Source organism: Folsomia candida, unplaced genomic scaffold (genome assembly GCF_002217175.1).
Source record: "Folsomia candida strain VU population unplaced genomic scaffold, ASM221717v1 Fcan01_Sc011, whole genome shotgun sequence".
Classification (NCBI taxonomy): Eukaryota; Metazoa; Arthropoda; class Collembola; order Entomobryomorpha; family Isotomidae; genus Folsomia; species Folsomia candida.
In genome coordinates this window covers 2,296,926-2,320,376 of record NW_019091203.1, presented here as the reverse complement: position 1 = coordinate 2,320,376, position 23,451 = coordinate 2,296,926, and the positions used below count along the sequence as shown (strand labels likewise).

The 23,451-nt window shown below is 35.5% G+C and overlaps 3 protein-coding genes across 3 annotated transcripts; all 3 read left to right on the top strand.

The window, feature by feature from the left end:
* The first annotated feature begins 8,251 nt into the window (after positions 1-8,251).
* LOC118436910 lies at positions 8,252-10,058 on the top strand. The gene is made up of 6 exons (XM_035855571.1): positions 8,252-8,870; positions 8,950-9,039; positions 9,124-9,324; positions 9,390-9,475; positions 9,551-9,773; positions 9,843-10,058. Exons 1-6 carry the CDS (start codon positions 8,699-8,701, stop codon positions 10,001-10,003), a joined length of 933 nt encoding a protein of 310 aa, XP_035711464.1. The 5' UTR covers positions 8,252-8,698; the 3' UTR covers positions 10,004-10,058.
* Positions 10,059-11,850: 1,792 nt separating this feature from the next.
* Positions 11,851-13,454, top strand: LOC110855160. Its single transcript, XM_035855829.1, has 3 exons — positions 11,851-11,938; positions 12,488-12,778; positions 13,357-13,454. Exons 1-3 carry the CDS (start codon positions 11,851-11,853, stop codon positions 13,452-13,454), a joined length of 477 nt encoding a protein of 158 aa, XP_035711722.1.
* A 6,149-nt stretch (positions 13,455-19,603) lies between these two features.
* LOC118436912 (protein real-time-like) lies at positions 19,604-21,935 on the top strand. The gene is made up of 5 exons (XM_035855573.1): positions 19,604-19,896; positions 19,976-20,054; positions 20,452-20,495; positions 20,725-20,839; positions 21,407-21,935. Exons 1-5 carry the CDS (start codon positions 19,774-19,776, stop codon positions 21,754-21,756), a joined length of 711 nt encoding a protein of 236 aa, XP_035711466.1. The 5' UTR covers positions 19,604-19,773; the 3' UTR covers positions 21,757-21,935.
* The last annotated feature ends 1,516 nt before the right edge of the window (positions 21,936-23,451 follow it).

The following is a 23,451-nucleotide window of genomic DNA, read 5'->3' as shown; positions in this document are numbered from 1 at the left end:
ATTAAATTACCATACATCATATTTTTGCAAAATATGGCGCAAGGTTTGGCACACCAACAATTAGAAGACGTTCTCGAGTGCACAATTTGCCTGGACGTTCCTGCCTCCCCTATCAATAATTGTGCCAATGGCCACATTATTTGTGGCTTCTTTGTGTAGAAAAAATAGGAAAGTGTGGTCTCTGTGGGGATGCCAGTTTTCAAATATCTATCCTAGCAGAGCGACTGTCCCGCCAGGCAGGTTTCAAATAATAGAAATATTCAGAAATATGCTGAAATTCGTATTTTACATAACTTGGTGATTCATTTCTGTACAGCTTGATTTTAAGATAAAATGCCCGAATTTTGGGTCTGGTTGTGTTCGAGTCATTTCTGCAGCTAAAATGAAAACTCATCTTGAAAACTGTTATTACCGGTTAGTTTTGTCTTCTTTCACGTACAAATTTATGTGCTAACAAATAATAAACTGCAATCGTTAATCTATAGCGAGATAGAGTGTGAGGTCTTGCGTGGAAATATATGCAAAAAAGTTAAGGTTCCTATAAAAGAATACGGGAATCATTTAGTGGAGCATCACAAGTGTCTCATGAGGACAATATTTTCCCCGGAATTCCCTTACAAGGATGGTAAACTTGCTGGTAATTGTAACCTAATTTAGAAATGGATTCTGCTAATTCACAATTTACTCTACACTCGAAACAAAAGTTTGTCAAATCAGCACCACCGGTGTTAATATCTATATGACTTAACTGCCTTGGTTAAAATGTTTAATCCGAGTTATGATGATTTTGATACCGGTAGTTATGTATAATGTTATGACCGGACGGAAAAATCTCACTACTCGGAATCACAATTGTAACCAAGGCGGTTAAGTCATATATTGACACCGGCGGTGTTGATTTGACAAAATCAAGTTTTGTGTGTAGGCAATAACACGTGTAGACCTTTGATTTTGTCACACGATGGGAACACTTTCCTCTTCAACTGCCAGACAGGGTTCGACCAACTTATGTATTTCTGGATGACTGTGTTAGGAGATGATAAAGACGCAGAAGAGTATTCATATGAGATGGTCATTTTCAAAACGATAGAAGGAGGTAGGCAGGTTGGTGCAATATTAATCTGTACTTATTAACTCTTCATTTGAACTACAAGGCAATGCTAAGGTTGTTCCAATTTCATATTTGTAGATTAAGACGTCAAGTACGATGCCCGTCTTTGCGTATCACGACCGGCCAAAATATATTCCAGGTTTACCATTCTATGTAACTCTTCCGGCACAAATGTTAATAGAGTTTTGTACTCCGCCCAAGACTGAGAGGCTTACCTATGAGCATGCATTTAAATGTTCAGTTAGTTTGCTAAAACGTACAGTTTCAACTTAATGTAGTCTCGCTTGGGTAGAAACATATTGTGAAACAAAACGATTATTTTGAACAACATTTTTCTTAGTGAGGCAAATACTTAGCAACAAAAAATTCACTAAGTATGTATTTACCCCACCCAAAAAAAGTGACTTTGCAGGATATCTCAGTCATTTCCCAACCGATTTTGATGAAATTTTGCACCGATCATTGTTGAGCAGTTTAAAGACGATTGTCGAATCCCCGTTTTGAATTTTTAATTTTTAACCGAGTTTTGGGCAAAAATGTGCCCTTAGAAACACATTTTCATTTATTGTTGATCACTGGAGCATATGAGAAAGGATTCAAATCCCACATCTTGTAGAGTATTTTTTCCGTAAATTTTAAGCTGGATATGATCAAAATCGGTTGAGAAATCGTGACGTTATTCAATATAGAAACTTGCAATTTTTTGCAGCAACATAGCGTTAATGTCGTTGACAACAAAAGCTACATATGTTCACGCTAATTTTTAGGATTACGTGTTTACTCAATTACAAGTATTAAATAAACAAGGTCCCAAAAAGTTGGAAATCTTAGTGAGGTAGTGCCTAACAAATAAAATTAGATTGAAAAATTTTTGCATCGCCGCTCTTGGTACTTCGATATTTCGTCTTATTCGGAGCGGTGATATAAAAATTTTGCAATCTAATTTTATTTGTTAGGCACTACCTCACTAAGATTTCCAACTTTTTGGGACCTTGTTTATTATTATAATGTTTTACTCTTATTATTGTGACTAATAATCTTACATAATTAATAAGTATGTCCGATTATTATGTTAAAAATTTAAATTAGAACTGTTTACATCTTACGAAAATTTCAATAAACATCTTGAAGCTAACAGAATTTCTGCCTCACATATACCAGTTCAATTTTTTCCTTCAAACGTCAGTCATCCTCATGTTTTCATGACCGAAGAATTTCATTCATATTAAGTCATCTTCTTTCAAACTCATTTCAGATCACTTAATCGGACTTCATTTCTTACTGATTAATCTTGCTTAGCTACTCTAACGGAGAAAAGGTTCAGAGCCCCTGGGATATATGTATATAGAGAACATTATTCAGAGTTCAGGGTACCCATTCATCTCCAATGTATGCATCAAAAATGACGTGTCTTCCTCCCATAGCACGGCTTGTCTTTTTATCCGACCATCAGTTGGTCAACGAATTGGAACAATCATTGTTAATCAGTTCATGCTGCGTACTATGTGCTGGTCGGCTCCAATATCAGCAATCCGAATCTGATTCTTCTCTTCATATGTTTCTAATGTCATGAATGCATGAGGATGATTTTTATCCTGTCTGTGTTGCTCTGAGGCATTTCTGTCGATTATTCGATGTGAGTTTGAAGTATTAAGCTGATTCTGCTACCTGCTATGATTATTGATATAATTGTCGTTTTCAGTTTGTATTCTTCTAGATTCCAAAATAATGCAAACTGAAACATAAGTCAACGCCGCCGATTGCACCCCGCGAAAACTTAGATCGCCTTGAAAATGTGCTGATAAATAAAACATTCAAATACTACTTGAAAAAATCGCGACCCTGCCACAGTAAACCGATATTCAAGATTGAGCATTTCAATAAGAATCTAGGGTTTAATAAAATATAGTAAACTTAAATAAGTAAGGTGATTAAGTATGGAGCATAAGTAAGGTGCCGATGAAATTAACGTTAACAGCCGATGATTAAGAGTGCAATTTACCCACGACGAATTTCGAAGCATGCGAAGAATTAGGCACGAAAGAAAAATCTTGCCTATGTAGGGCGCAATTATGCCCAGCTCGGGGCCTGCTAATCGATATATCAAATTAAATTGGAATGCATTTTTTTTCAAACCCATCAAATGGGTTTTATTAAATTTCATAAAAATGTGCAACAATAAATATCTACATGGCTGTAAATGCATTACATTGTTTGCTGCATTTTTAACCAGTTGTCCATGCAATGCAAATATACACACATGAAAATTGCGTTGTTTCTTGATAAAGCTTGTTTTACTAGTTTACTGTGATATGTCTCGAGTATATAACTTATTTTAACAAATACCTACAATTGATAAACAGTGGTACATATTTTGTCGCATGAATTGTCAAGGGTTTGGTTTACATAATTTGTTTAGTCTCAACCAAAGTACCTGAACCAGACAAATTAAAGAATCCTATTACCTAAATAAGTTTATATAACTAAATGGGTTCATGACACATTTTATAAAAATACAACCTAAATATTTAAATGAGATACGTATGCATGTAAATATGTGCATAGCTGGTAAATATACAAACGTAAGTATGCCCAGTATTTGTGTACACTTGTCAAAAACTTTTGAAAAATCCGACCAGGTAAATTGTTTACAAGAATATCGCAGGAAAAGTTTATACATATTTAAATTAAATTATCCTAGTACATATTTTTAGCCGGTGTAGAAGATTTTACTGTTGTAGCATGCAAATTTAAGGTGTATAAGTATGTGATTTATAAATTACAACATATATATGTGTACGTATTGATCCGTGTATTTCTACACGTTTAATTAATTATGATGTTTTTCGTAAAGCACATAAATACGGTGTGTATTTAGCGTATATATCTCTGAATGTTCTGTACATATATACTGCTCAGAATTCCGTATTGAGTAATCTATGCAAAGTGAACTCCACCCTTTCCGAATTTAAGGCTAGTCTGGATTTAGATACGTAACGTAGCATAAAATTCAGAGTGCATTTACTTTTCAAAAGGGTAACTTTATTTTTTAGAGTGTGAATCAACTATTCTTTCACAAATGTAGAACTTTTTGGAGTATATGGAAATACTAGACATTTGCCCAGACCCATTTAATCTATTAGCGATCTAATAAAAGTACCTGAACCTGGCCAACACAACATACATATGAATATATATAGCTGTAGCCGGTTTAAATATGACACATTTCATGAAAAGTGCAGCAGTCGTAAACTCAGATGTGTATGTCCTGTCTTGGTATAAATCCGCAGAAAAAAACTTCACAACCCTATCTCGGCATAACAGCCAAACGCTTGCAAATTAAGATTTCTCAGGGTGCAGAAATTCTCACATTTCCAAATTGGAGATGTATATATTTAACACTTTACATTGCATACTTTACATACATTGGCATACGCTGAGGAGTAGAAGGTCACTACTTGTCGGGCCCCGATTTTGATCTCCTTTGGATATGTTGTAGTACTACATGAGTGTGGACAAAGTGAAGGAGGGTTAGACTCCATGAGCCCATTTACGCCCGCCACACCCCCTCATTGGTGCCCAAACCCCCAGAGTTGCCGCACTAAAATCATCGCCAGAAATCGAGTTTTGGTCAGATTTTCAAGAAATTTACATTTTTGTGATCCCAGATAGTTGCTTTATCATATCCAATAGAAAACTCAACTTTTTTGAAATTTTCAATATTTTCGAAGATTTTCTGACCAAGGGTATGTGTTGAAAAAATTCGAAATTTCAAAAAAATTGAGTTTGCAATTGGATATGATAGAACAACTATCTGGGATCACAAAAATGTAAATTTTTTGAAAATCTGACCAAAACTCGATTTTTGGCGATGATTTTAGTGCGGCAACCATGGGGGTTTGGGCGCCTTTGAGGGGGTGTGGCGGGCGTAAATGGGCTCATGGAGTCTAACCCTCCTTCACTTTTTCTACACTCACGTAGTGCTACAACATATCCAAAGGAGATCGAAATCGGGGCCCGACAAGTAGTGACCTTCTACTCCTGAGTACATATGTATGAGGACACATGGAGTACACACCATACAGATTTCTCACTATGTGCGTACATGCAATTTAGGAACCCTGGCTCCACTTTATCTTTATGGAAAACTACTCGCAAAATTTGTCCTTGTTTTGAGACATCTAATCTTTTAAGATCTTTGTGATAAAAGTACCTAACCCTGACCCAACACAACATGCAAACGATCCAATTAGAATTGACTCTGTTTATGTCTGCTGTGTTTTTTATAAAAATGGGAGGATATATAAAAGCAAGGGATTTTCACCTTTCGTTGGATTATTGGCTCTTCCAGTGGGGTAATTTCCAACGCCAGGAATTCCTAATAACTAGCCTTATTTAGTTTCTGAATATATTTACACACTTAAAAATAGCGTCCCGGGTAAAAATCGTTATGTCGAAGTATGCATAACACGCTATACCGACCTTGCACATTACACTGTGCATACGAATCTATGCATTGTTATGCATACATATTATGGCGTTTAAAGTATGCATTGTACTTTGTGCACATCTATGTCGAGCATTTATGTCGTTACCTATATGCGTGATTTAACACGCATAATTTTGCCAGACAAATATGCATTTAAGTTTGTGGATATTCTTTTCTGCAGAATTATGAATATAAAAGCTAAAATAGACACCATCGCCTTAAATTGCTCCTGTAGTTGAGGAATGCTTTTTGTCAGCACAGTTTTAATAATTAAAAACGTTTAAATTGATTTTTAGGAAAATTCTCATAAATTTATTCTAATTCAGAACAATTTAACAAACCTGTGACTACTGCAATATTTCTTGTTTTATCATATTGACATATGTATTTCGTATTTTCAACCAAATTAGCTAACACTATCTTTACTGACTGTCCAATTTGAAGAACTTTATATGAAATCGTTGACAATTTATACTCAGTTACGCTTAAGCGTTTAACTAGGAGAACACCATCGCCTTCCTTAATACATACAATATGGAGAATTACATAAAAATTGGAACTAATTTTAACAATTGAGTTGATTCGCTTTTTAGTTTCCTTTTTACTGGTGTGAAACATCTTACCATTAATTACAACAGAGTTATAGGAAAATCCATCATTACAATTGAATCCCATTTTTACTAACAGTTTCTTTTCATGATTGCTAAATATGCATAACTTTTTGGCACCGAGAAAAGTGCATAATTCAGTTTTAAGTGACTTCTGATAATATTTCCGCCTTTCCGTTGTTGATAAATAATAGTTTTTTGCCATTAAATTTGAAAAAGAAACACTTGATAAAGCAAACATTCTCAGCAATAATTAATTTCTTTGCAATTTGTAGTCCGACCTCTGTCGTCCCAGAGAAGCTATTAGTCAAAACACCATTATAATTTTCAAATTGGAACAACGAGTACGCCCAAAGGGGTCCCCAGTTTTTTACACAATCAACCGAATGAGAGACCAGATGCACATTAAACGAACAGTACGAACTGTCATACAAATCTGGGAGAACTACACAAAACTGCTTGATTAAATTATCTGACGTTTCTAAATCTGCTCGAGTAATTACATCTTTGCAAAGAATAGTGATAGCTGTAACAAAGTTCGAGAAATGTTTAAGATAAGGTTGGCTTAAGATTCCGTTTAGTAAAGGTACGGCTAATATCATCCAAATTTTCCACTCGTGAGCTTTCCAATATTTAATATCCTTAATTTCTCTCAAAATTCGCTGACATTCTACTGGAAACTTGCACAAATTTATTCTACAATTGATTTCAACTTCTTGGTGCCCAATATAAAACGGGAAATTGTGATTTTTGCTATCCAACCATGCACACGTTAAAGTACGAACAACACCAAGCAAACAAGTGTGCATGTAGTCGAACACAAATCCGTGGACAATGTCAAACTTTGGCAAGAGGATTAGTTTTGATGGGGCCTTAATTCCGAATACATTGGTGACGTTGTTGTTGCCATTGTGTAATAAATCCCGTAATTCGCGAAGATGTGATGTGAAATTTTCTTGATCTCTTGACTGGTGAACTTTTTTAGTTGGGAATATCCATTTGTGCCTTCTTTCATCAATCCAATACGTCTCCCCTTTTATCAGACACCACGGGCAGCTGAATTCGCCATTGTACTGATTTATACCTTGTAGTTGACATCTAGCTGGCGAGTCGGCCGCAACCATTGGAAAGTATGCATTACTTTTAATCGATTTACCGTCAAAAGTCCAGCTAATACCGTGTGTTGCAAGGTCCTTTGACTGGTCCAAAAATGGTTGAAGAAAAATATCGAAATTTGGCTTCTTATCGCCGAACCATAGCCCAATTAATAATGTGTGCTTCCGGCGTAATTGGTAAGGTAACTCGTTAATGGCAAGATTGGCCAAATAGAAAAACGGGATGAATTAAAGACCGAAATTCCATCCGAGTTAAAACAGCAGGTTATATCAAAATTTGTTAGACCCAGTTTCTTGTATGACGATCCATCCATAATGTCCCTGAGCTGTGTTTCGTTTCTGTTTCCTCGGTCGATAAGACTTCTGTACAAAGCTCGTTTTATATCTTCATGCTGCAGAGTAGATTCAATTGTCTGCTTAACATCGAACGAAAGAAAATATTTTCCGTCTTTGACAAATTGTTGAACGTTAAACTTGTCTCCACAAGTTTGGCAGGCTCCAGACATTAAAACAGCACTACATTTCTCACAATAAAAAATTTTCTTTATGGCGCCGATATCCACCCCAAGTAATTTCTCAGCCAGATAAGGTGATGTTGGCATGCTGTCCCCCATTGGTAAATGAAAATTAAGAAGAGTGAGCAAATCGGATAGAGCAGATTTTGATAACTGGTGGCGACTTGCAAATCCATAGACCATAAGATAGCTTTCTATTGCAGAAATCTTCGCTCCATCAAATAACAAGGACGAGTGTGTCGTTGCAGGAGTCTATACGCAAAAAATTTAATATGACATGACAATTCTTAACTATTTATAACATCATATTTTAAACTAACAGAACGGGGAATTTCATCATCACTTAATTCCTCTTCGCTTGAGTCGATTGGCTCTTGAAATGCTTCCTCCTGATTAAACAGATTGACAAAAAATCAGGACTATTTTTAAACCGGAATGATTCCATCATTATTACATTTCGATTAAGCTGTAAATCATCCACATCCTCGATTGACCTTGGGGATTGGCCCTTTTTAACGGAAGAAGGTACAGTTTTATGTTGGCCGGACTAAATAATAAAGATAGTTATTTTTTAAATAGTTTCACATTAAAAATAAAGTTTACCTTTTCCAAGATACGATGAGTTGTCCTACGGGGAAGTTTGAACCCCCCTTCTCCAGTAGGGGAACGAAAATAAGTTTTATAGCTTTTATTTTTTGACATTATTATTTACTTTACATATTTGATCTCAAATCCTCAATCTCTCTTAGCCCCTCAACTGAACCGCCTACACTGAAATAAGGAACTCGTGCCAAATATTAGTTTACCACTCATCTTTGTCGACCACAATAAATTCCCAAAATATTGAAAATTTAATTGAGATGGAGTTCCTTCTTGTTGAGTGGGTGGAGGAGGCAAGGACATACTCAGTAGTGTCAAAGGACAGACTTGTCGACGGTACACTACGTGCCTTATCACAGGAATTGGTCGGAAAAGTGGCTGGGGTCTTTTGGAGAGGAAAGAAGGTCTTCATGTGTAAAATTTTAGAAATTGGTAAACTTGCTCATACTGTTATAAAAACAGTATTTAATGTATGTAAATGCCCTCAACTTAATGTATTTTGCGGTTTTAGGTGAAACTGAAGGAGAATTGACTAGAAAGGCTGATGAACTAGCATCAATTGCTGAAACGGATTCCAAAATTCAGAATGCACCAAAATCAGGTAATTAAAGTTGAATTAAAGGGACTTTGTAAATTAATTTTGGCAGAATTTAAAACTTAGTTTTTTGGTATATTTGTCTTCCAGTGAGTGGATCCTCCGCTAAACAAAACTCAAACGGCCGACCACGTAAAACGGCTGCCACAGATACCGTCCGTGCTCTTGATGAAGTACTGGGTCAACTCGATCAAGTGGATGCTGATTTTCAGGATCAGGGCGCTGATACTTCAGAAAATCAGCCAATTCTGAACACTGAACAACAAGGTCAAGGTGGTAAAGACTACGAAGGTACGGTATGTTTTTTACGATGATTTTATCACAGCATTAACCAATTTTATATATGTTTAATATAGAAAAATATCGATCTCTCAAACGGAAATACAAGGACCTGAAGAAGACGTACAAATCTCTACAACAGTCAACTAGCACCGAGGCAGAGGTAAATAAAAGCTACTAATACTTATTTGTTTCACCTTAATATTTTCCCAATTAATTAATTTCTCTCAATCTGCAGATAGAAATTTATCCGGGCAGTGGTGTCACAATGAATGCAGGAGAATTAGCCTCAATCAAATTGGTGTCCAATGAACCCACCGTTACCGCTCGTAATTTGTTTCGTCGACTCTTTACCGTGGAGGAACTTTCGACGCATTCATTATTTGGGAAAAAGTGTAACGCTAACAAGGATGCAGTTCCTCTTTCTCGAATTGATCAAGTGCGGTCAAACGCTGTAATCGGTAGGAAAAAATAAAATACGTACGACTAAGTTTTATTGCATATTTTTAAATACTTTTAATTAATTATAGGTTATATCTTCAACGAAGCTGGACTAGATGGACCTCCGCCTGCTGATTTAACTGCATCAGAGCAAAAAAGTTACTCAAAAAAGAAGAAAGCCCTTCGAAGAGAAGTTATCAAATCTCTTTCAGAGTTTCTCCGCGCGGAGGCTCGTAAAATTAGTCCATGATTTCTTTAGAAATAATTGTTAGCATATTTACTTTTGCAGAAGATTGCTAATAAAATGAAAATAGCTTCGAATGCGATACGAAAAGACTTTTTCAATATTTATGCATAACTAAACAGCATTTAACTGCATTGAGATTTGTACAGAACCGTATGTGTATAAAATGTGTGCATACAGTATTGTGCATAAAGGAGTATGCGCTCCAAGATTGTGCATGACGGATTGTGCATAAAATTGGGTCAATTTGCGACATAAGTTTTATGCATAAGTTGACATAAACTTTATGCATAAATAAGTTAGATATTTTCACCAGGGGTGGTACAAAATGCGAGGTGCGAAATTGTTTTTTACCGTCTACTCGACAGTATTAATTGTTTCACTCGTCGGGAAGACTTCTTCCCTTGAAAACTTGAGTCTGACTCAAGCAGAGAAACAAAAATTGGACCAGGTATAAAATTTTAATTTACGGTTAAATATGACATGTTTTTTTTTAGAAATTGTTACAAAATTATTCAATTTCAGTTGAAAGATGCCGTTTCCAAAATTAACTTTCCCGTGGATTGGATGCAACAGGAATTGACTTTCGTTCGGTATCTAAGAGGTTAAGCAAATTCTAAGAACGTTAATGAAACAAATTTTGCGTAGCCCGAGCCAGGAATTGTGTCTGTATCTGACCCAAGTCTAATTGACTAAATATGGATACATACATCTGCCAGAAAATATTTTCTACCCAAATTTCGGATCAAGTCCTTAAACTTATTTAAAATAATGATGTATTCAAAACCAAATATTTTTATTCATTTGGCACAGCCTGAGTTTCCGCAGAATTGCAACTCATGTTTGAACTGGATTCCGAATTTGTCATTGTTTCGGTGCATACAGAATTTAAAGTCGATAAGAAAAGATGTACTAAAATTATCCAAAGCCAGATGAACAGACAGATACACACTGACAAAATGCCAAGATAAGGCATTGGTCGGGCTAAAATTGTATTTCCTGTAGTTGCATCCATTAGTTGTAATAATATCAGGTAAATCTCACAATGGAACCTTTTTTCAAGCTACACCGGGATTGACTAACGAGTTATGTCAAAAAATCAAGCCAAAAATTAACACTCATATGGCGCTTATCGTTCCGTTGAATGGCCCCTTTGAAGAAAAATATTGGCGGCAAAGTTTAATTTTTTATTAATATTTCTCTCCCTTTTTCTCCACGAGGCGAAAACCCACGGCGCTCGTGGGTACTTTGACCCCAAATATTTTTCTTCAATGGGGCCATTCAACGGAACAATAAGCGCCATATGAGTGCTAATTTTTGGCTTAATTTTTTGACATAGCTCGTTAGTCAGTCCCGGTGTAGCTTGAAAAAAGGTTCCATTGTCAGTATATGTACTAATCTCATCATATTTTAGCTCGAGAATGGGACGTCCGACGGGCTAAGAGTATGTTGCTTGAGGTACTACATAAAATGATTAATTATTATTAACTTATACACAATAAAAATGTACCTGTGTGACTGCCACGGAAATTTTGATATTCTAGATAAACCAATCGCCTAATTGAAATATACTACACTAGTGTATAAGCCCGTCTCCCAGCGGGCGAGCGAGAATTATCAGACAACTATTCCTTGATAACAACCGACGATAACCACCCCAAATAACTCCCATCTGGCTCTTAATTTTTGAATTTTGAATTTGTTTTGAATTTTCGCGCCACTCGAAACTTAACTTTTCCCACTTTCATTTCCGTTGCAGACAAACATTTCAAGCTTATAATATAGATATTTATATCTGCAAATTACATATATCTGTTACCTTACAGACCGTCGCCTGGTGGGAGGAGAACAAGATGAAAGACATTCACAAGGAAGATTGGTCAGATATTGAGAAAGACTATCCTCTCCACACGGACGGTGTCGATAAGCTTGGACAACCCGGTGAGTACACTTAAGTAAAGTTGTGGAAAATTTGTCCAAGATTGAATATGTAAAAAAAGAGGATGAATTATTGTGTCATCCCCTTTTTCACTCAACCTTGGATTTCAACAATTTTCCCCAATTTTGACTCAAAGTGTAGTGTATTCAAATATTAGACCTGACTCATTTCTAGTCAAGAATTTAATTTGAAGTTTTAAACCTCAGCACCGAAAACGCCTTACTAACCAGAGACATGACATTATTCATTTAAAGAGTAAAAAAAATTATTTATTCAAAATTCAAGCACGTCGTGAATATTTATCGAGTGTTTTTTTTTAATTTGTAAACGAATTAATAGTGATTACATAGTTATTCATATCATTTTCATGAGAAATGAATGAATATTTGTGTTCGTTACTAACGCTTCACGATCTGCTTCATTTGTGTAGTAGGCGTATTCAGAAATTTTTCCCAATTTACAACTTTAATAAATTTTGAATTAAGAAATATTTTGGAACTAGGTTAATTTTTCCGCTTAAATGTTAACCCTCCCCGATATCTAATTTTCAGTAATGGTAATGGCTTACGCTGAGTGGGATCTTCGCCAGGCAGCAGTTCAAGGCAAGATTACCCGGGTAATCCGCTGGTTCATTAAAGGATTTGATGAAATTCATTCGAAATCCCTGGAATATCGTAAACTCGGCAAGACGAACGGAACCCAGTGGAATTTTATTGCCGACGTGGACAAATTTTCTCGTCAACAGCACATCTGTGTCCAATGTCTCAGATTTTACACGGAACTCGCCGTCTCATTCGAATCTCGCTACCCGGGAGGGGTTGATAAGATTTATGCTGTGAACAGTAAGTCACAATGAAAATGTATTAAAGGCCGTCCATGAATTATGTCACGGGAGAGGGGGGGGAGTGGGGTTCAAGGGTACAATAGGCCATACCGTGACACAGGTGGAAGCGTGATGCGAATTATACACGCATAACAAAATTTATGCATGTCCCCTCAGCGGTAGATCTATGGCTTGATTTTTAAAGTAGGATTTTTTCAAGGAGACTTTTTTACATGCAATACTTACGGCGAACAGCTTATTTGACATTTTTACCACCAAGATAATCAAAATTATTCAAAAGTGTACCAATAACAAGTCAAACTTTTAGCAAATTTTAAAATTCGTCATGCAGATGACGAATATGAATTTCAATTATGATAGAATTAATTATTGTAGAAGTTAGTTCTTTCTATTTATAACTAAATATATATATGGACCTGCATAGTTTTTAATTTTAAAAACGATTTTTTCCGGGTTTTTTTCCAATTTTTCCCTCCTGTCCTGGTAAAAATAGTTTTCAACGGAAAAATAGAAACCCTGAATATAAACATTTTTCGTAAAGGTAGCATAATCTTTAAGAGTGTAAACCTTTTTTAGCGCCCTCAATATTCCAAGTCGTTCTCTCCCTGGTAAATCCAATCTTGTCAAAAGGTACTCTGAATGCTTTGCGAGTGCTCGGAACCAACAAGGAGTAATGGCGTCAAACCTTATTCGCTGACTTTGCAAAAGATCAACTTCCAGAAAACTTGGGAGGGACGAGAAACTATTCGCCAGCGTGGAACGAAATATTATAAATTTTGTTTACATATGTATGTACATGTAACAAAACGATGAAAATAAGTTTCCGTACTAATTTACAAACATTTACATTTTGAAATTAATACGGCAAGCGAATTGATTACGACATAAGAAAAAGTAAAGAATAAAAAAGTTTTAATTGATTTTAAAATAAATAAACGCCCAAATTTTCAAAAAATACGTATATATGCACATATGTGAAATATTTGTGCTGCATTGCACTGCTGCCTTAAGAATAGCCCATGGAATATTTGTATTTAGAAAAAAACTTGGGGGTTTATGTTTGTATATTTGTTTGAAGATTCGAAGTACTGATGCCGTATGGAGTTTTTAGGAAATTGATTGATCATTTTGAACAAATTTAAAGTATGTTTAATCACTGCTACATTAATTGAGCTTGCATCGATCTCCAGCCTGAGGAACCGCAATGGAGTTTTCTGTGGAAGATAGAGAAATAAGAATATTTCAATAAATCATGCGTAATAACATGAAAACTCTTCCATCGGCCAAAGAGTATCTATTTATCCAGTTATTTATCTAACTTATTTCCCATTCATGGACATGAACTGGGGGCATAAACTGCGGATAATGAAACATATCCACGTATGACGCGTCAAGATATGAATTTTACGGAAATGAAACGTGGGGAATCTAACGTTGTAGAATGAGGTGTGCCGTGTGGGGTATGAATTCCCGGACACCAGGGAGTTAGACTAATAAATAATTTTGGGTTACACTTTTTTGTTCAATGGCAGCCCTGTAATTTTCATCCATCAAGCAAAAGTAAGGTTCACTGCTAAACCTGTATAATTTTTTGTTTGCTTAATAATACAATGATAAAATAACAATACGAAGTGTACAATTGATTAATCGAATTCGTCCCCAAATCATGATGAATCTGTCATGAACAATAAATGCATGTAAATACAATTTGCTTGTCAATACCTCTCAAACATAAATATTCACAATCCATATAGTCAGATTGTTTCTAATTAGTTCAATGATAAAGCCATGGTTAATTTATTTATATATTTATGCAATATCATATTTATTTCTCTGATTGCTTGGTTAGTTTATTTTGTATCGCATTTCATAAACAAATTGTTGGCTAATTAACATATGTTAAATTATATGTAAATTAGCAAAGAAACTGTTACTTCAGGTTTTCTTACTAAATCCAATAATATTCACTCATTTTTCAATATCTCATTCCCCACCGGCGAATAGTTTCTCGTCCATCCCAAGTATTCGGGAAGTTGGTCTTTTGCAAAATGAGAGTACACAGCTTTGCCCCATTCCTCCATGTTCGTTTCGAGCACTTGGATAGCATTCACAGTACTTTTCGACAAGACGGGATTAGCAACGCCGAGAATGACTTGGAAAATTGAAGGGGCTGCAAAAAGTTTTTTAAGCTTACTAAACCATACCTGTTCACCATCATTCATGTGATTGGCTATGATGGATAGAGAATAATAATGAATGATAATGAATTTCCTGTGACTTGAATGAAAATGAGTGAAAGACTCAGTCATTTCCGAGGAGTAATTCTGAATGAAAAGATTTCTTACTTCTTTCATTTCTCACCAAATGCTTAATGCATTGGAAGAAGTAAGAAATGAAGGCAAATAAAGTGAAATGAAATGAGTTTGGAAGAAAATGACAAAACAGTGTGAATGAAAATGTTCCGCCAGAAATCGGGATGATTGAAGTTTGAATGAAAAAAGTTTTGTTGAACAGGTATCAACTAAACACATTCCGGAAGTATTCTACACTCTTAGAAATCAAATATTAAAATAATACCAGGCTGTATATTTTCGGAAAGTGCAAGCAAATTTGACAGATCCACTTGTTTATAGTCAACACCGGAAATAACTGAATGAATGTATACACTTACCATTCACGATAAAAATCTTGTCAACCGCTCCCGGATAACGGGACTCGAAAGTGAGGCCGAGTTCGGTGTATAAACGGAGGCACTGGATGCAGAGGTGCTGTTGGCGCAAGAATTTGTCCATGTCCCCGATGAAATTCTACTGGGTTCCGTTCGTCTTGCCGAGTTTGCGGTATTCGAAAGATTTCAAGTGAGCGTCATCCAATCCTTTAATGAACCAACGGATTACGCGGGTCAGCCTGCCCTGGACTGCGGCCCCGCGAAGATCCCACTCACCGAAAGGAACAACGATTGCTAGAAATAAAATGTTGGGAACGGTGAAGATGTAAAAATGTATTTAGGGTAGGGTTGATCGTACAATCTAAACAATTTAATAATCGGATTATCACTGACCGGTGACTGGAGATATGTGACGATAAACGATTAACTTTAGTTTAGAAATTTGCAACTACATATGAACTTTAACCCGGAAATTTTTCCTCAAAGGGTCCATTCAGCGGAAAGATAAATTCATTATTTTTGGATTTTTATAACTCGGTTTGGCAAACCTTTGTGCTTCTCACAATGAGGATTTGTGAAATCGTTATCGCCGATATCCAGCGGACTAATTTTAAGTTGTTAACGCTCAAAAATAAGTGGACCCGTATTTTTTCGTTTTTTTGAATGGGCATGTTTACACCCTTGGAGGAATTTACAAAAAAAAAATCAGCCAAAATTTGGATTTTTAGAAACGCTGTAACTTTTCGAATTTTAAACCGATTTAAAAAATTAAACCCAATTTGTGTTCAGAATTACAACCCTGAAAATATAAAAATAAAATGTAATTAACTAAAATTAAAAGACTTTTAATTTTCAAAAAATTATCGTTTTCTGGGTTTATAAAAATTCAGAATGAAAATATCACATTTTTGAAATTTTTAAAAATGAATTTTTATATTTTCAGGGATGTAATTTTGAACACAAATTGTGTTTAATTTTTGAAATCGGGTTAAAATTCGAAAAGTTACAGCTTTTTTTAAAATCCGAATTTTGGCTGAAATTTTTTGTGAAAATTCCTCCATGTGCGTAAACATGCCCATTCAGAAAAACGAAAAAATACAGGTGCACTTATTTTTGAGCGTGAACAATTTAAAATTAGTCCGGTGGATATCTGCGATAACCACCTCACACCATCGCATTGTCAGTCCGAAATGTATAAATTGTTCGATAGATCTTCATGTATTTAATATCGTTTCATTTAGTTTCAGTGTACCGCAAACGCTAAAAATCCTTCTCACCTGGTTGTCCAAGCTTATCGACGCCGTCCGTGCGGAGGGGATAGTCTTTCTCTATATCGGACCAATCTTCTTTATGAATGTCTTTCATGTTCTCCTCCCACCAGGTGACCGTCTGCAGTTGTTGGGTCCGAGACATTTAATATTCTCACTGTGAGGTCTGCATCAAAGGTAATAAACCGTTGTAATGTTAGAAATAGCTCGCCCTGAGACATAATTTGAAGATAACTTCGCACCGAAGGTGCAAAACAATCGGACAAATTAGATACATAATTTTGACACAATTTTGCACCAATGGTGCACAACAATTGCCGCAAATACATATATGCATCATATTTATGTATTTATATAATTTGGCACCAATGGTGAAAAATAAGCGGACAAAATAGACCCATAAATTTGACATAATTTCGACTTTTTCTTTCCCTAGCGTGGGAACGTATTCCTACCGGTTATTCTGCACTTTTAGTGCGTATTGCATCAATTCCCCCAATTGCTTGGCACCATTTTGTGTCATCACTTATTTGGGACGAATGGAGCCATTAATATCCTAAAAAATGGACATGGTCCTATTTAATTAGCATCAGTTGATGCAAAAAACTCATTAACAGACAGACGGACAGACGAACAGACAGACGGACAGGAGGGACAAACCGTAGTAACGTTAGAAGTAGCTCACCCTGTAATAATGATTTGGTTGTAACTTGCCCCCAAGGTGCAGAAAAATGCAACAAAATAGATACATAATTATTTGGCAATTATGCACCAATGGTGCAGAAAAATCCAACAAAGTGGATCAATAATTTTTATGCAATGTTGCACCAATGGTGCAGCAAAATTAAACAAAATAGATCAATAATTATTATCCTTCGAGAAGAGTCCAAAAATTGTGCATCACTGGTGCAGAATTACCTACCAACGATCAACGATAATTTTGAAAAATTTATGTGAAAATTGTATGATCATTTCTCCCGGATATTCTGCATTATTGGTGCGTTTTCCGTCCCTGCCTCCAATTATTTCGCATCATTTTGTGTTCTCGATTGTTAGATATCAATGGTCCTATTAACTTGTTAAAAAATTTGATTCGGTTTGTTTAGTACCAATGGTGCGCCTAACGTATCCAATAATGGTCAAGGGGCTGTTTAATTAGCATCAATTGATGCAAAAAGGTCGTTAACAGACAGACAGACAGACAGACGGACAGACAGACAGACAGACGGACAGACAGACAGACGGACAAGAGGAATTCAATAGCTCTCATGCTACGCAGGGCGAGCTAATAAAGGTACCTAAACCTGAGCAACACAATAAATATGAATTATATTTTTTTATATTTCATTACAAATTTCGAATTTTATATATTTCAAAACATAGGCGAATAGCCTTTAGTCGGATTCCGTCTTCTAGTCCTTCCATGGATAATCTACACTCCCAAAGAAGTTCCAACATACGAGGTGGAGGAGGTTGAGGTGAGTGAGATGCATCCTGGACAAATCCATTCTTGTTCGGGGATGACAAGAACTCGGAAATCGGAACAAGAAATAGGAACGGGGCAACGAACGTCATTTGTGGCAGCCATGTTCACATACGTTTTACATTACTGACTTTACCCACTCAAAAATTTCCATGATTTTTTTCAAAAATATTTTTTTTTATTTTTTACATTTTTTTATGTTTTAAAACTTTAGATAATTTTCATGCTTATGTACGATGTTGGTATATGTATTTATTCATATTTAGATGTTCCAAAAAATTCTTGTAGCAATATGGGCTGCGGCCACGGTGTGGGCAATTAAATTATCTAACTAATAGATTGATTGAACTAATACGAAAATGAAATTATTTTGAAAAATTCCACATATCGGAGGATTAAGGTCAAAAATCGAGGCGGCGGCTGAATTCTAATCCAAAATAATACTTAAAATTATTTGCAGTAATATTTCACAACATTTGATTTCTTGAGACAAAAGTAAAATTTGTATAAGATAGGCAGCACAATTTTTAAGAGAGTAATTCTGTAACATAACCACATAAAAATGTCGTTATCTCAGACATTTAAGGAAATACTTAATCAAAATATTCCGATTCCATAAAAGTACCTCAACGTGACCAATCAAACTTGCACATTACGCGTGTACACTTGAGCCGGTTTATTACACATTTCACGAAAAAGTAGAGGTAATAAGGACGTTGTAAATAAATGTATTTTCTCATTGCTAGTATGTAAACCTGTTGAAACACTTTGCCCTACCGCGGTATGCATAATTCCATAAAGCAGTCACATTTAAATTTTATGTTTCCTTAAAGGGTGCAAAAACGTGCCCAAGAAATAGTTGTTCTTTCTAATGCAGACCAATTGTTCGAAGAAATATGTCCATAGAATACTAATCCAAAAATTAATTTTCATTTAAAATTCATTCATTGGAAAACACTTATTCATTTATTCACAAATTGAAGATAATTATTCATTAATCATATTTTATTAATTTTATCTCAAACTCGCCTTTATTTGATGGATTTCTCTAAATATGTACCCATGTGCTAAGCCTTGGGTGTAAAATGGGTAATATGATTCGTTCTTTTTTCATTTACATAGTTAATTGAATATGAAATAAATAAATATTTTGTAAATATTCATTCATTTAAAACTGTTTTCAAACATCACATATTTCTTTGAACAAGGAATGAATGATTTATTAATTGTGTCTTGAACAAATCAAGGTGACCAGTTCTGATCAGAATGCAATTTAGAAACCCTGTCGCATCGAAAAATATTTTTGGTACACTTCTTCCGAGACATTAAATCTATTAGTCTGAATTAGATGTAATAAAAGTACTTATGTAAGTCCGACCAAGACAACATACATGCTACATAGATAAAGTTGAACCAGTTTATGTCACATTTTTTTGCTGCGTAAAAATGCAAGGCTATATAACAGGAACGGATTTTCTTCTTTAGTCGGATTATATAGATCTTCCAGTCCGGTAGAGTTGCAATCACCTTAGAATCCTTTAGGATCTAAGTACACATTCGTTCCTTTAAGCAGGATGGATTGTGCGAAATTGTTTCTTACTGTCTGCACGACAATAGTAATTGTCTCACTACTTGGGAAAACTTTCTCCCTTGAAAATTTGAGTCTAACTCAAGCAGAGAAACATAAATTGGACCAGGTAAAAAACGATTTCATTTAACAATTATGTATGTAAAAAATTTTCAAAGCTTGTCTACCCAGTTTGTTCCGAATTTCAGTTTAAAGAAGCCGTTTCAAAAATCAACTTTCCGGCTGAGTGGATGCCACAGGAATTGACTCTGGTTCGATATCTGAGAGGTGAAGCAATTGCTAAATATGTAAATATCTAAGACAATCGTTGGTGGGCCCGAGACAAGATTTGCGACAGTTTTTGGACTTCGAATTTCCCTATAAAAATCTCACAAACTAATTGGTATAACTCGAATTAAATTCTTGCATACCGCCATGTTTAGCTACGAATTACGTGTCTGGCGGCTTCTTTTCGGAGTATTTTTTTCTCCAACCCATTTTCGAACTTAATTCCTAACTCGTCATATTTCATTATATAATTTCAACTCGGTAGAATTTTTTTACGAGTTATTGATAATCAGACTGACAGACGAAAGGCAAGGGTACGTAAGGTCCTGGTCGGGCAAAAACTTCGCTGCTGTCATTCATACGTACATAGATTAGTTAAATTGCTTTCATTTTTTAGCTCGACAATGGGACGTTCAACGCGCTAAGAGTATGCTGCAAGAGGTACATATTTACATACATGCATAATTACACACGTGACCCGTATAAGACTTTGAATAGAAAGTTTTCTGGAGCAAAATTTAAACTTTTACAGAATCCATGCAATCCGGCAAACAGGATTGTGCAGAATCTTTGAGAACTTTTGCACACGAGTTCATTGCAGAGTTTTATTCAGTATCTTAATAATTGGTGTGAATTTTTGAAAAAGTAAATTAAACCCGTTTCCCTACAGACGGTCGCCTGGTGGGAGGAGAATAACATGAAAGACATTCACAATGAAGATTGGGCAGATGTTGAGAAAGATTATCCACACCACACGGACGGTGTCGATAAGTTTGGACAGCCCGGTTAGTAGAATTTTAAATGTTTTAACTTAAAAAAATGGTCGATGAAGTAATTGATTACCTCCCTTTGAGCCCATTCAGTTAAAAAATCTCTTACCAATATAAGACCCATTACTGCTCAAATTCATTTAGAGATTGAAAAAAAATTATTCACTCACTTTTCAACTTATTCATGCGTACAAAATAGGTGGGGAATTTGTTGAAAATCTTTTAAAAAAGTTAATATTGAATATATTTATATTATGTACTACTATGTATGTATTATGTCCCTTCATTTCACATGCATTAGGAATGAATGAGTAATTTTATTTTTCATTTTTCATCCCTTAGCTAATACATAAACGTGGAATGTAGAGAAATCAACATTATAATGGAAACTTGAAAAAAATAAACATGAATAACGAGTATTGAGTACAGAAGTATTACTTTTCAAATTTTGAATAAACGAGCCATGATTTTTTAAATTTTTAAATTGAATGAATTTTGAATGAAGATAATAATTTTTGAACAGGTATACACAAGTCTTTACGTAATATTTAAATGTTTCGCTCTTCCAAATTTTATCTTTAGCATTTGTCTTTTCTCTCGCGGAGTGGGATCTTCGTGGGGCAGCAGTCACGGGCAGGCTGACCCGCGTAATCCGTTGGTTCCTTAAAGGATTTGACGAAGTTCACTTAAAATCCTTCGAACTTTACAAACTCGGAAGATCTAACGGAACCCAGCTGGACGTTATTGCGGACATGGACACAATCTCGCGCCAACAGCACCTCTGCATTCAGTGCCTCCGTTTTTACACCGAACTCGCACTCATTCTCGAGTCCCGCTATCCGGGAGTGCTTGACAAAATGTTCGTTGTCAATTGTAAGTCAATGCAATCACTATTTAGAATTGTGTTATTTCTGGTGGTGACAATGGTCTGAGTATTAAACTAACTGGTCGGGATTTTTACGGAAATCGTTGTAATCGTGTCGGACGAAGTCAGAAAGTTGTTTTGGATGTAAAATCTCTGTCTCGCCATCCTCTCCGTCGGCAAGGAAGGCAATTTTTCCCAGTTGAGAATCATATCGAATTGCAAAATCACGTGTTCGATGTAACGCCACGTTTCGACTAACACATAGCCAGACAAGGTCACGGAATTTATCAATTGACCAATCATCCAAAGACTGCTTCACTCCAGAGGGAAAATCTTTTCAAATTCATAATAAGTAACATTTATTATGGATAATCACGCTGACGAAATAAATCCTTGCTTTTTTTTACTGAGAAAGGTTACGTAAATATGTACTCTCCATTCACGCACGGTTGAGCATTTGCAAAAACTAAGAATTCTGAGAACCTATGCCACTGTAAGTCTCAAATCATCTAGTTATATGTAAATCTCCTCTTTGCGTTTTGAAGTCGTGCATTTATTTTGTCCATCCCTCCATCTACTTCATCATCACAAATATGAACATGCAGCCTGCTTAGTTTATAAAACTTATCAACTCAAAGCTCTCTAATTTCATAATGATAAGGTGCTAAGCAAAGGCAGTAAAAATTCACTGAACATGACTTTTTATCTCAAAGTGATAAAATCACAGCTTTAGGTTATGTATATGTAAATACATGCAAATAATTCCAGAACATAAATTTGCTCGGTTTTATATCTGTATTTATGCAATGATAAGGTTAGGATTGGTCTGTCTGCCACTGATTGTACATAATTACCACCAATAAATTGATGCGTCGCAGCATAATGCAATGGTCAAAGGTGGCAGAGATAAGTATTTATTTGCTTCTGGAAAAACACGAACTAAATCCAGCCCAATTTAATTATTTACACATCTACATACGCCACTGATAAACTAGTACTATCGAAGCCAGCTTTAGCTCTGCATTGCATAATGAGTTATATAATTTGCACACGAATAACGACGACATGCTTGCACATGTTAAAAAATTTGGTAAAATTACATATTTATGTACACTATTAAATACAAATAACTAAACTTTATTCTAGGTTAAGTAAAAAAGAGCGTCAGGCATCAATTTCGTAAAATTTGTCCCAAATTCATGTAAAATTCTTCGGGCAAATTTGATACTCAAAAAATTGTATTCTTCTTCTTTTAATCTTCACACCATAAACAGCTACTTTGTCTTTCTCCCTAAAACCATTGATGAATCCGGTATCGAATATTTCAAATTCAATAGGAGTGTTGACCTGGGAGGGATTATATTGCAATTTGTAAGGCAAGTACCCCAGATTTATTGCTGCTTCAGCGCCAAGCTCCGTACTTAACGACCACCCCTCGTGTACTTATTTACCTAGTTATTACCGGGCTGGTCGAGGCATACATTAATATATTTAATCCGGCCAATAATAATTTAATAATTTAAAGAAGAATTCTCGGATGACATGGTTGAAGGAAGAAATTGAATTTATTTCCCAAGCTTTCGGCACGGAACTCGTGTCATCATCAGGTACAAAATATTTGGAAATTAAAACACGATATGTCACATACATGAGAGTTACATTCATTTGTTGTTTATAATTGTTGGCACGGGTGTTTGATGAGTGGCAGCATTAAAGATGACCAAATTGGATTCAGTTGTTTTCCGTTGTCCTGATTTATGGC

Excerpts from the sequence above, each read along its gene's own strand:
- LOC118436912 (XM_035855573.1), top strand. The coding sequence starts at position 19,774 with ATGGATTGTGCGAAATTGTTTCTTACTGTCTGCACGACAATAGTAATT. Across the intron at positions 20,055-20,451 it reads TCTGGTTCGATATCTGAGAG|CTCGACAATGGGACGTTCAA; the intron begins GTGAAGCAATTG and ends TTCATTTTTTAG. Across the intron at positions 20,496-20,724 it reads CTAAGAGTATGCTGCAAGAG|ACGGTCGCCTGGTGGGAGGA; the intron begins GTACATATTTAC and ends GTTTCCCTACAG.
- LOC110855160 (XM_035855829.1), top strand. The coding sequence starts at position 11,851 with ATGAAAGACATTCACAAGGAAGATTGGTCAGATATTGAGAAAGACTAT. Across the intron at positions 11,939-12,487 it reads CGATAAGCTTGGACAACCCG|TAATGGTAATGGCTTACGCT; the intron begins GTGAGTACACTT and ends TCTAATTTTCAG. Across the intron at positions 12,779-13,356 it reads TAAGATTTATGCTGTGAACA|CGCCCTCAATATTCCAAGTC; the intron begins GTAAGTCACAAT and ends AACCTTTTTTAG.
- LOC118436910 (XM_035855571.1), top strand. The coding sequence starts at position 8,699 with ATGGAGTTCCTTCTTGTTGAGTGGGTGGAGGAGGCAAGGACATACTCA. Across the intron at positions 8,871-8,949 it reads GTGTAAAATTTTAGAAATTG|GTGAAACTGAAGGAGAATTG; the intron begins GTAAACTTGCTC and ends TTGCGGTTTTAG. Across the intron at positions 9,774-9,842 it reads GCGGTCAAACGCTGTAATCG|GTTATATCTTCAACGAAGCT; the intron begins GTAGGAAAAAAT and ends AATTAATTATAG.